Below are 13416 nucleotides of genomic sequence, written 5' to 3' on the forward strand. Positions count from 1 at the left end.
CTGTAGGGCTGAAGTAATGGTTTGAGCGATGGTCTGGGTCAGTTGAGGGGAGGGAGCTGCTATGAGAAGATCATCCATATAATGGATAATATATGCGGAAGGGAATCGAAGCCTGATGGGATCTATCGTCTGAGCACATACTTTTGACATAGGGTAGGAGAATTGGCCATTCCTTGAGGCAGGACTAACCATTGAAATCGGGGATTGGGGCCAATTTGATTGACTATGGGGATAGAGAAGGCGAATCGAGGGCAATCCTGAGGGTGAAGGGGAATGGAGAAAAAACAGTCCTTTATATCTATAACTATTTTGTGAAATCCCTTAGGGATAGCTGTAGGTGATGGGAGTCCGGGTTGTAAGGCGCCCATGGGAATCATGGTTTTATTAACTTCCCGTAGATCTTGTAGTAGTCTCCACCCTCCAGCCTTCTTTTTGATAACAAAAATAGGTGTGTTCCATGGTGAGGTGGAGGGCTCGAGGTGGCCCAAAGAGATTTGCTCCTGCACCAGCATGATGGCGGCCTGGACCTTTTCAGAGGTGAGGGGCCACTGGTCGACCCAGACAGGGGAATCAGACTTCCAAGTTATCTTATCTGCCTGGGGTGCAGGAGGACCAGTGGCCTTTATGAAAAATTTTGTGACCCAAAGCCTGCTTTATCTCTATTGGGTGTAAGGGAGATAGGTTGAGGATCGCCCTGTTCATTTTTGCCAAGCCCTTTTCCTGGGAGGAAGCCAGATTTAAGCATCATTTGTGTGACAGGGTCGCTGGGGCTCACCATGAGGAGTCGCATTTGAGCGAGAATATCTCTGCCCCAGAGGTTAACGGGGAGCCCTTTGACTATATAGGGTCGAGTCGTGCCGGTGTTACCCTCAGCATCTCTCCAAGTAAGGAACTTTGAACTCTGAAGTGTGTGATTGACTTGCCCTATGCCGGACAAATGAGTGGTAGAGGGCTGAAGGGGCCAGGCACAAGGCCAGTGTTTGTGGGAAATGACCGTGGAATCGGCCCCGGTGTCAAGTAGTCCGATAAATTTCTTCCCGTCAAGAGACAACTGGAGGGTGGGACGGGATTCAGTGATTTGTTGTGCCCAATAGATGTTTGACGATCCTGGGGACGAAGGGCCCCTTGTCTGTTCAATGGTAGGGAAGTCACCCACCATGGGAAGGGGAAGGGCTTGGGCTAGTCGGTGGCCAGCAGGGATAGTAACCGGGCCATGGGGAGACTCAACAATGAGCTTTATTTCTCCTGTATAGTCATTGTCCACTAATGTGGGGTGGACCACAACTCCCTGTAGAGTAGTGAGTGCCCTTCCGATGATTAAGAAGAACATACCAGGGGGTGGTGGACCAGTGACACCGGTGGAAATGACCTCAGGGCCATCCTCAGGGGTTAATATTCTGGTGGAGGAGGAACAGAGGTCCAAGCCTGCGCTGCCTGTTGTGGCTCGAGCAAGGGCGTGGGGAAGGGGCTCCCGAGGGAGCCCCGCATCCCGTTTCCCTGGATAGGTTGAATATTTTGTCCATTTGAGGTAGTTTTGGAGCGGCAATCGCGGGCCCAGTGACGCCCTTTCCGACATTTTGGACAGACACTTGGGGGCGGTCTCGAAGGCACACCCGAGGGGCTGAAAGGTAAACTAGGGGTAGCCTGATTGGAGGGACATTCACGAGCAAAATGTCCGGGCATGCCGCACTTAAAGCAATTACGGGGAGCGTTCTGTCGGGTGGCTTGAATGGCTGCTCCAATAGCTAAGGAGATAGATTTGTTAATTCTGTGGTCATAAGAGTCAATATCATTACATAAGCGGATCATGCCGTTCAGATCAAGCTCTCTAGATTTTCCTCTAAGGGCGGCCTTACAGGCAGGGTTGGCGTTTTCAATGGCCAGGTGTCTAACCACTGGGTTATCGGTACCGTCCTGTCCCAAGACCCTTTCTGTTGTCTCTAAGAGTCTGGCTACAAATTGAGCATAGGGCTCGTTTGGTCCCTGGAGGATTTTAGAGATCGGGGCGGTGATGGCCCCGGAGGCAGGGACAGCGCGCCATGCGGCTAAGGCGGCGTGGGCAGTTTGCATGAGGAGGCCAGGAGGCAATCTCAATTGCACGGTGTCAGGGGCATAATGACCACGACCGATGAGTTTGTCTACTGTCCAATTGGCTGTTTGGGGGTTTGTGAGATTTGATTTTGCTTGATTTTCTACCCTTTCCTGAAACTCTGCCTTCCAGGTTAAAAACTGGCCTCTAGACAAGACAGATTGTATAACCTTAGTCCATTCTGAGGGGAGTAAGTGCCCTTCTACCCCGAGACTTTCCAAGATAGAAAGGGTGAAGGGAGCATTGAGGCCATAGTTTTTTACTGCTGAATGGAGGTCCTTAATCTGTTTGAATTTAAGTCTTTTAAATGGGTGGGCATGGGGCCGAGTTGTATCGGTGGTATGGACCCCTTGATTCGCTTCTTCATCCCCCTCCTCTCTGTCAGATTCAGAGGAAACGGGGGGTGAATTTTGGTGGGGTTGGGACAGTTCGTCAGGGATCTCCTCTATGTCTACATCCTCCGGGGTGGTACCGGTGGTGGCCCTACGCCTGGTAACTGCCGGGAAGGCCAGGAGGGGCTTTTGTAGTTTGGAGGGGTTGTTTTTAGGTTTTTTTGAATGTGAGATTGGTTTCATGGTGGCGACCTGAAGGTCATGTAATTGGCTTGTTAAGTGGCCGATCTCATGTTGTAAGTCTATAAATTGTTTGAGATCAGTGATTTGCTTAGTTAAATGAGCAGTGGCTATCTTTAGGTCATTTGTATTGGGAAGAGTTGGTAAAATCGAGGAAGGGTAAAGCGGATTGTAGGGAGGGGGCTTGTTTTTAAGGAAGTCTGGAGGGTGGTATCCGGCTGCCGCCTCATCCAGTTCAGTCTGGTATGCGGGATTGAGGGTCTCTGGTGTATTGCTATCGTAAAGGACAGGATAGAGAGCGGGTCTGTGGGAGGGAGGCAGTGGTTCTGGTAAGTGTGAGGGGGTGTTAATAGGTTCGTCTAAGAGAGACGGGGTTTTGTATTTTTTATCCATGTTGTCTAATTCAGGGATTTCTTGAGACGGGGTTTTGTATTTTTTGTCCATGTTGCCTAATTCAGGGGTTTCTTCAGTCTGTTTTTTACTTTCCTCAATAGCGTCCTCAGCAAGGCTGAGGAGGTGGGAGACCTGTGCGCTGGAATCAGCCTCTTTAAGGATGTCCCGAATCAGGCCATAAAAGGTAAAGAAATCCTCAGGGATGGGCTGACCTGAGCGTGCAAAATCATTAAGGTCTCGGCCAACCTTATCCCAAGTTAGGGGGTGAATGCCAGGGCCATGGAGAATGAGCCACGGGCAGCGTTGTTCAATGAAGGAGAAGAAGCGCAACAGATCTCTTTTCTTAACTTCTACATTGCGCTCTTTAATTCTTTCTTTTAATTCTTTTATAAACAGAGCTTCCTTAGACAGTGTTTTCCCCATTTTCAGTCACACATAAGTCTCGCTTCCCTGGTTTCCTGGCCGCCGTGCTCGCGCAGGGACGGAACCGCAGTAATTCCAGGTCAACACTCAGAAACAGGTCAACGGCAGTCGAACCGCGAGATCAACTCTCCACGAATTGGCCTCTCCCCTTTGGTCAAAGAGGGGTCCCTTATATTTGAGCGTAGGCGTGCCGTATAAGCCCCGGCCAGGTTCCCCGAAGGGGCGCCCTATTACTCATATATATAAGGGGACTGTTATTCCGTTGCCATCAAAACACACATACATTCTACCATTCACACAATGGGGTTTGAGAGGGAGATATGAATGGGACAACTTACCCTTCCTCAGGATCGTCTATTCGATCCCTACCCGTTACTGTAGTCTCGATTTCGGCGCCGAACTTTTCCTCAGTCGTCCGGTGGTCGCTCGGGCCCCACGTTGGGCTGCCAGATGTCGGGGACCAGCCCCTTACGACCCCTAAGAGGGAAAGGGGGAGAGAGAGAAGGAAAGGGGGAGAGAGAAAGAAAGCACGGACAGCTCTCACATGGTATGCAAAGAGAAGTCGTTTATTGAGGCAAAAGCATGGTATATATATACTGTGGCTAGGAGGAGATAAGGGTAGGAGGAATGTAGGCACATTTGGTGTCAGAGGGGCCCAGGGGGAGGGGGTTTTACAACCTTTACTGACATCTGGAACTAGTTAGGGAAGACATCCTGTTTTAAGGGAGGAAGGGAGGCATGTTATGTTTGCACTATTTCTTGTCTGTTGTCAGGTTCTATACATTTGGTGATGGTGAGGTCGAACTCTGAGCATTTGCTGAGTAGCAGTAGGCCATTGTTGTTCATTTTGCCCACGCTGTGTTTGCCGAGCACTCCTGTCCATCTTTCATGGTCCTGGCCAACGCGGGTGTTGAAGTCTCCCAGTAGTATCAGCTTGTCATCTGTGGGCACTGAGTGCAGGATGGCACTCGGGTCAGAGTAGAACTGCTCAATGGTCTCCCCTGTGCTGGTCAGTGTATGGGCATATGCGCTGATGATTGTGGCATACCGGTCTTTGCTGAGAGGCAAACGAATCTTCATGAGCCTCTCGCTGATGCCCACAGGCAAGTCTGGCAGCTGTTTGAGCAAACTGGTCTTGATAGTCAGGCCAACACCATGGATTCTGCCTTCATTTGAGGCTCTACCTTTCCAGAAGAAGGTGTATCCAGTGGTGGGTTCACTGAGTGATCCCTCTTCTGGTAAGCATGTTTCGCTTAAGGCTGTGATGTTGATGTTATATCGCTCCAGTTCTTTACCGATTAGAGCTGTTCTTCTCTCAGGTCTTGGGGTATTCTCTCTATCAAGTAATGTCCTGATGTTCCATGCTCCTAGTAGGAGTTTCTTTGTATTTTTTCTTTGATTTCGACCGCTTAAAGGGATGACCCGCCAGCCGCGGTGTGCTGACTGGGTGTTTGTAGGGCAGGCAATGTTTGGGACACCTTTTCTAGTCCCCTCCCTTGATTAGGGTGAGCAGTGCTGTCCTAGAGAGGGCTGCTCAGTCGCCCAGGATGCTGCCAAACGTCCCTGCTGCCCACAGGGCCGAGCGACCACTGGTCTGTGGGCCGCCTACGTGCAGGATCGTGACTACAACTGCCAGTGGTCACCTCCACCTGTTGCGTCGTCACTCCCCCATCGCCGCAGGTCTTGAAGAGGGTGGACGGGGTTAGGATAGATGAGTGTGCACAAAGATACTTGTGCGTGAAAGAGATTTTAAGTGGAGGAGTCGATGCACAGAAACAGTCCCACTCTCTCGGCGTTGGAAACCTGGGTCCAGTGGCACAAAAAGTCGTTACACCTGGAGACTTCCTCAGCTGCATTGGATGACCATGTTGTCTTTTGTACTCCAACACGCCCTAAGCACTGTAAAAAATAGACTCGAATACAGGACTACAATCCCCACGAGCCTTTGCTCCACTTCCCCAGAATGCCTTGTAATCTCACCTGGGCCGAGATCGAGAAGGTATTTAAGCTGATTCAAAGGCTTTTGAGGCTCTCTCTCTCTCTCTCTCTCTCTCTCTCTCTCTCTCTCTCTCTCTCTCTCTTTCTTTCTCTCTCTCTCTCTCTCTTTCTCTCTCTCTCTCTCTCTCTCTTTCTCTCTCTCTCTCTCTCTCTCTCTCTCTCTCTTTCTTTCTCTCTCTCTCTCTCTCTTTCTCTCTCTCTCTCTCTCTCTCTCTTTCTCTCTCTCTCTCTCTCTTTCTCTCTCTCTCTCTTTCTCTCTCTCTCTTTCTTTCTCTCTCTCTCTCGGCTCTTTTTGGACTTCTGTTTTGGAGCAGGCGGTCTCTTGCGTGATGTGAGGTTATTTTGTCTAGGCCTCTGGCCTAGGCACATGTTTCTTACTTGTATATTCTTTAATCTTTAATAAACCTCTAAAAAATATAATAGTCCTTGCAGAGAGAAACTAATTTCTACCTGCCTCAGTCTCCCCGTCTCCCCTAAATTTTAATCTTTACAGCACTCCACAGTGCTTTGCTGCGGCGCCCTCTCAGCCGTTGAACCTTCTTATTGGTTTCTTCCGTCTGTTCAGCCGAAGCAGTCTTCACGTGCTGGGTGAGCAAAGCCCTGGTTCACCAGGGGTCGATGACCTGAAGGCTACCCTCACAAGGTTTAGCCGGCCTGTCGAAGCTGTTGCCTGGGGTGTGGCCACTGCCACATGCGAGCAGCTACTGGGAGCCACAAGTGAGAGCTGGGTGTCAGGTGGGGGTCAGAGGCTGGAGAGCTGTCCTAGGAGGGCACGACAAGCCCTCCATACCAGAGATACTACCCCATCCTGAACACCCCATACACCCCCTTTTTTTTTTAAATCCTTACCTTCTGTCTTGGAGTCAATACTGTGTATTGGCTCCAAGGCAGAAGAGTGGTAAGGGCTAGGCAATGGGGGTTAAGTGACTTGCCCAGGATCACACAGCTGGGAAGTGTCAGAGGCTGGATTTGAACCTAGGACCTCCCATCTCAAGGCTTGGCTCTCAATCCACTGAGTTACCCAGCTGCCCCCTCTACTACACAGCCTCTACTCAATTCCTATTGACAGAGTAAGGAGTTGCACAATCTCTCTGACTAGGTACCTAATAATTCAAATTATTCAACTTTCTTTTTTTAAAACCTTTATCTTCCAACATAGTACCAGTTCTAAGACAGAAGAGTGGCAGGGGCTAGGGGTTGGGGTTTAAGTGACTTGCCCAGGATCACACAGCTAGGAAATATCTGAGGTCAAATTTGAACCCAGGTCCTCCTAACTCCAGGCCTGGTGCTCTATCCACTGTGTTGTCTAGCTGCCTTTTGTTGTATTTTTGTGTATTTCTTAAAATTTTCCCAATTAAAATTTTATCTGATTCAGGCCACTGGGGAAAGTAGACCACTTGTGGCTCACAGGCTGTATGTTGGAAAACTCTCTTCTGGCCATGTTTCCCTTCTCAGTCACAGCGAGAGGGATTTGAGTTAGGGGAGAGGAAGTCTTAGAACAGTTTTACTTTTGGCCCATAATGCTTAAACTGTAGTCTCAATTAACCTAGCTAAACTTATCTCTCATCCCTTTTGTCTTTGCACAATTTCCTTATTCCATGACTTTGCTTGTTCCATGGAATGATCATTGCACTCATCCTTCAAGGCTCAGCTCAAGGACCACCTGTTCCATGAAGCCCTTTCTGATCCTCCTAAATCGAATCCATCTTCCCCCCTTTCACTCTCAACCTGGTCTCTCCTAGTAGTTTTATGTTTCTTTTGGAGTAACATTTGATTTTCCATTATAATTATTTTACCTTTACATATTATATCAAATATATTAAAACATATACTATAGGGGCAGCTGGGTGACTCAAAGGATAGAGAGCCAGACCTGGAGACAGGAGATCCTAGGTTCAAATGGGAGACAGGAGGTCCTGGGTTCAAATGCTGATTCCAGCACTTCCTGGTAGTTTAAGTGAAGAGGAAGATTGTGATCAAGGTCCTAAATTCCTGAAAAAAGGACACAGGGCAGGGTAGCTAAGATGGTTCAGTGGATTGAGAGCCAGGCCCAGAGATAGGAGGTCCTGGGTTCAAATTTGCTCTCAAACACTGTATAACTATGTTACCCTGAGAAAGTCACTTGACCCCCATTGCCTAGCCCTTACTGCTCTTCTGCTTTGGAACCAATACACAGTATTGATTCTAAGATGGAAGATAAGAGTTTATAAGAAAAAAGGAAGGAGAATGACTAGGTGAGTAGATAACTACTGCTAAGATCTCTATTGGGTGATAAATTTAGATAGAGTGAACCACAGGGGAGGAGAGGCTGCTGAGTAATTATAGCAAAAAAGAGTTTGGAAATGGTAATGGAGGTCTCCCTCCAGGAAGATTTGGGGGATATGAGAGGAAGTGCAGCCAATGTCAGAGAAAGAAGTCAGAGATGCAGTGTTATCTAGGGAGGCTAACTTTCTGTGCATGCCAAAAAATGGAAGAAACATGAGAGGAAGAGGTAGAAAATGAAGAGAATTTTGTTAATTAAGGAATGGGAATTCCAGAGGGCACAGTGGAAGAAGTGGAAAGAGGTATGGCGGGACATGAGAGAGAATAGCAATGAGAAGTTGAGAATGGGGAAGGATGGTGATGACTTACTACAGTAAGTAGTTAGATAATGTCAAGATGGAAGCTAAGGGTTTACAAGTGTGGTCATCCCTGTGTATACTGGAGATGGGGTGGAATAGAGAAGTAGAGAATGGGAGTTCTCTAGAGATTGAGGAATTAGGAGGAAGGCTTTCCCAGATGACAGATGACAGACACTGCCTCTTTGGCCACCTTCTGCAGCACTGACTACTCTTTCTCTCATACCCTCCAATACATTGGCCCTGGAGGAAGAGTAAGAATACTCCTTGCTCCCTATTGCCAAACTTTCAAAACCAAATTCCTAGGAAAAGCAACCTACATTTGTTGCCTTCTGCAATCTACTTTACAACATGTCTGCCTCAAGATGTCTTGGTTCCAACCTTGGGTTTTTAAAATTTCTTTAGAAGAAACCCTACACTCATACTAATTACCAACGTTTAAAAACTATTGTTTAGAGTGAACTAAAGATAAAAATAAATAACTAACAAATAACTGGACACTCCCCTCTCATGCTAGGATAGTTTTACAGAGCAGAAATCTGTTAAGATTAGGGCAACAAGTAGTGAAAAGAGTTTCCTAATTCAGAGAGTGCTTTAATAGGAAACTGATGGGTCAGCTAGGTGGGTCAGTAGAGAAAAGTCAGGCCACAGATGGGATGTCCGGGGTTCAAATTTCCCAGCTATATGACCCTGGGCAAATCACTTAAACCCAATTGCCTAGCCCCTACCATTCTTCTGCCTTGGAACCAGTACATAGTATTGATTCCAAGACAGAAGGTAAGGGTTAAAAAAAATGAACTGGAGAAAGAAATGGCAAACCACTCTAGTACCTTTGTCAAGAAAACCTGATATGCAGTATGATCCATGAGGTCATGAAGAGTCTGACACAACTGAAAAACTGAACGACAACATCAAATGAAAGAATTGCAATTATTTATGTGTCACTTCTCCAGTCCTCTACTGTTTAGAAGGGGGATGCTGGAAGGAAGGGCACTGGGGCACTTTCCTGGTAGTCAGGGTATCGTAATAAGGGCCTCTGCTTGTTGGGGAAGTCAGGAAGGTATCACTGAGGAAGTAACACATGAGCTGAGCCTAGAAGGAAGATAAAGCATTTGAAAGATTGAGATAAGGAAAGAGAAGGTATGTGTGTATGGAGTCTATCCCAACCCAAGTAATGTGATCACAGAAAGCCCAGACAGAAGTTGGATGAAACCAGTCAGAAATGTAAACTCATCTAGAACAAGACCTTAATCAATCTGAGAGGAATAAAGTGTTTTGATCATTGGATAAAGACAGACAACACCACACTGGGAATATCATGTGATTGGCTATCAGAATCAGACACATCTCTGAGTCTGGGCATAACAAAGCAAGCTAGTTCCAAACTGTGGATAGACAATAAGTCCGTCTAGAAGCAGAAGCGCTCACCCAAGCCCCTGAAGGATTCATTTGTGGGGAGGAGAGTGAGTTTGGGAGACCCATCAAAGTTATTAGAGGTTCCACCAGTGACTGGATATGGTAGCAGAGTTCATTCAAGCCACAAGTAATGGCTTGAGCCAAAGTGGCCCATGAAAGAGGACGTTCCTGTAGAAGGATGTAAGAGGAGAGTCACCTGAAGAGAGGAAATTTCAGAGATTGTGGCTCCTGATGACAGAGAGAAGTATCAATTGTGGAAAAAGGCATTGACTCTTGGGGCCCAGCAGACAGCTACACCTAAAGGTAATTTCATGAGGATTCTAGGAAGGAAGAAGTCGACTGACAGAAACCAGGAACTGTGAGTTATCCCTTTGCCACACAAATCCCCCATATATGTCATATTATTTTATTTGTTATATAAAATGATATATATTTGTAATTGATTAGGTCAAAACTGTAGAAAATCAAGGAAGATGAGGACTTACAGGAGAGGTTATTAGATTTAATACTTGAGATTATTGAGGGGCAGCCAGATAGCACAGTGGATAGAACTCAAGGCCTGGAGCCCTTTTCTGCCTTGGAACTGATACACAGTATTTATTCTAACATGGAAGGTAAGGTTGTTTTTTTTTTTAAGTAAGTGAACAGTGAGGAAAGAGACACTATATTTTTCTTTCTCTTTTTTCCCCTTCCTTCCTTCCTTCATCTCCCTCCCTCCCTCCCTCCCTCCCTCCTTCCTTCCTTCCTTCCTTCCTTCCTTCCTTCCTTCCTTCCTTCCTTCCTTCCTTCCTTCCTTCCTTCCTTCCTTCCTTCCTCCCTCCCTCCCTCCCTCCCTCCCTCCTCCCTTCCTTCCTTCCTTCCTTCCTTCCTTCCTTCCTTCCTTCCTTCCTTCCTTCCTTCCTTCCCTCCCTCCCTCCCTCCCTCCTCCCTTCCTTCCTTCCTTCCTTCCTTCCTTCCTTCCTTCCTTCCTTCCTTCCTTCCTTCCTTCCTTCCTTCCTTCCTTCTTCTTTCTTTCTTTCTTTCTTTCTTTCTTTCTTTCTTTCTTTCTTTCTTTCTTTCTTTCTTTCTTTCTTTCTTTCTTTCTTTCTTTCTTTCTTTCTTTCTTTCTTTCTTTCTTTCTTTCTTTCTTTCTTTCTTTCTTTCTTTCTTTCTTTCTTTCTTTCTTTCTTTCTTTCTTTCTTTCTTTCTTTCTTTCTTTCTTTCTTTCTTTCTTTCTTTCTTTCTTTCTTTCTTTCTTTCTTTCTTTCTTTCTTTCTTTCTTTCTTTCTTTCTTTCTTTCTTTCTTTCTTTCTTTCTTTCTTTCTTTCTTTCTTTCTTTCTTTCTTCTTCTCCTCCTTCTCTTGTTCTAGAGACTATTCCTAGGAATTGAAGAACTAAACCTTAAGGGAATGACAGGATCAAAAAGGCTTCTTTTATAGTGGAGTTGAGAAAATCTGAGCATACTTATGGTCATTGGGAAGTAGTCAGTAGATAGGAAGAGACAAAAGATGAGAGAAAATGATGAATAATAGAGGCAAGTTCTTAGAGGATATGGGAGTAGGTGGAATCAAAAGAATAAATAGAAGGGAACAGCTCTAATGAAGAGGAAGTCTACTGCTCCCTCAGAAACTAAAGCAAAGGAGAAGATGATGAATTAAGATATAGAAGAATTTTGAAGTGTATCAAAAGGAAAACAAGGAAGTTTACAAAGGATGACCTTGATTTTCTCAGTAAAGTAGTTGGAAAGGTAATTTTTGGAGTAAGAAATGTTTGAGGGACACATTGGAAACTTAAAGAGAGGAAAAGGTTAGACCAGATGCATTAGAGAATTTTGATAGAAAGTCAAGGAAAAGGGGGCTCAGTGGATTGAGAGCTGGGCCTGGAGATGGGAAGTCCTGGGTTCAAATGTGACCTCAGACACTTCCTAGTTGTGTGACCCTGGGCAAGTCACTTAACCCCCATTGCTTAGCCCTTACCACTCTTCTTCCTTAGAACCAATACCTAGTATTTATTCTAAAATGAAAGGTAAGGACTTAAAAAAAAGGAAAGTCAAGAAAAGCATAAGATGATTGCTGAACTCAGGACAGATGCTTGACTCTTTAAGAGCATACAAGCAGATCAGGACTAGGAGCAGAGAGCCTAATGGTGGAGATGACTCAACCTTGACATTGTCAAGGCATGAATAGTGGAAGGATAAAGGGGGTAGCAAAGTCAAGGATGGAGAACCTCAAAGAGTTTAGCTTATTAACTAAGAAGTTCAAAGGGAGGGAGGTGGAGCCAGTGTATTAGACTGGGAGAAAGGGAAGAGACAAAGAATCTGAATCTCTAGACCAAGACTCCTTGTTCTGTGGGATTTAAATTACTCAATTTTGGCCCTCTGCCCTGTAGATGAGTTATTCTGATTGGCGGGTGAGTGAAAACTCACCTCCCTGTTATGTCTATCTGGCCCCAGATAATATTTCACATTTCATCCTGCCATACAACAGGAAATCAATGCCCAGTGTGCTTTCCTGCCTCATGTGTATCCTCACTCCCCTTTGACTCCTTGCCTTTGCTCTGGGAATAATTAGAAATTCATTTTTACCTTTGTTACTGGACAAATTATGGCAATCAACTGCTCCCTGTCTCCACTCAATCCTTGTGATTCTGCATACCAAAACTTCCTTCCTTGGCCCCAAGACTCTATATGTGTTGGAACCCCCCTTTAGAACACAAGCTCCTGAACAGTAGGGGCTGACTTTTTATTTAAAACCCCTCAAAGATGCATAGTAATCATCTTAGGCTTTCCTTACTTTTTGTTTTTAAACCCTTATTGTCCATCTTAAAATCAATACTGTGTATTGGTTCCAAAGTAGAAGAGTGATAAGAGCTAGGCAATGGGGGTTAAGTGACTTGCCCAGGGTCATGTAGTTAGGAAGTGTCTGAGGTCATTTTTGAATCTAGGACCTCCTATTTCTAGGCCCAGCTCTCTATCCACTAAGCAACCTACCTGCCCCCTGGGCTGACTCATTTTTGTATTTATACTCCCACTATTTAGCATAGTATCTGCCATGTCAAAGGCATTTAATAAAATACTTCATTCATTCATTCATAGTAACAATGAAGAATAGATTTAGAAGGAATGAGGGAGAGATATGGAAGTATAGAAGACAGTGATTAGAAAGGAGAATTGTCAAACTTCGTGATCATGGATATGGGTAATAATTAATTCTAATCTCTGGTTCAGTCTCCATCTGCTTGGTTCTGGGAAGCCTTGGATTTCATAGTGAATTGTTGAAGGGCTTGGGAAGAATTTAAGGATTCTATAAAGAGCTCCTGAATTGATGTTAGATGCCGTTTTTGTTTCTAGTGCCCATATCTGGGTGATTTCTGTGATTGTAAGAAAACGATACAGGATTAATGAGTTGCCAAGAATGGAATCCATCCCCTGTATGTCACTTAGATGTGCATTTATTTTGTATTTCTTCATTGTAAACAACAATAAAGACATTAATAATACTAACAACTAGTATTTATATAGCATAAATCAGGAGTAGGAGCAGAGAAGCCTAATGATGAGGATAACTGTGCCAGGCACTGTGCTTCCCTTCTTCTCTCCCTTTCCCCCAGTTTCATGGGTAATACGGAATGGTGTGATTATTCAAGAGGAATTTAGGAATATGCTGGAGTTTATATTAGGCTTTAGAACTATTCATTCAACATTCATGATCATAGGATTTCAAGCTCAAATGTTATCCCATTTGATCCTCCCAATAACTCTGGGAGGTAGATGCTATTGTCCCCCTTTTACAGATGAGAAGACAGAAGCAAACAGAGATTAAGGGACTTGTCCAAGGTCACACAGGTAGAGTCTGAGGTCAAATTTGAACTCAGATCTTCCTGACTCATGGCCTAGTGCTTTCTTCATTCACTGAGTCCCCTATCTGTC

The 13416-nt window shown here is 45.4% G+C and overlaps 1 protein-coding gene across 1 annotated transcript; it reads right to left on the bottom strand.

Annotated features, from left to right (window-relative positions):
- Positions 1 to 1389: 1389 nt before the first annotated feature.
- LOC107652277 (endogenous retrovirus group K member 8 Gag polyprotein-like) lies at positions 1390 to 3477 on the bottom strand. Its single transcript, XM_016433231.2, has one exon. It carries the CDS (start codon positions 3475 to 3477, stop codon positions 1390 to 1392), a length of 2088 nt encoding a protein of 695 aa, XP_016288717.2.
- Between the last annotated feature and the right edge of the window lie 9939 nt (positions 3478 to 13416).

This window comes from Monodelphis domestica, chromosome 2 (assembly GCF_027887165.1).
Source record: "Monodelphis domestica isolate mMonDom1 chromosome 2, mMonDom1.pri, whole genome shotgun sequence".
NCBI lineage: Eukaryota > Metazoa > Chordata > Mammalia > Didelphimorphia > Didelphidae > Monodelphis > Monodelphis domestica.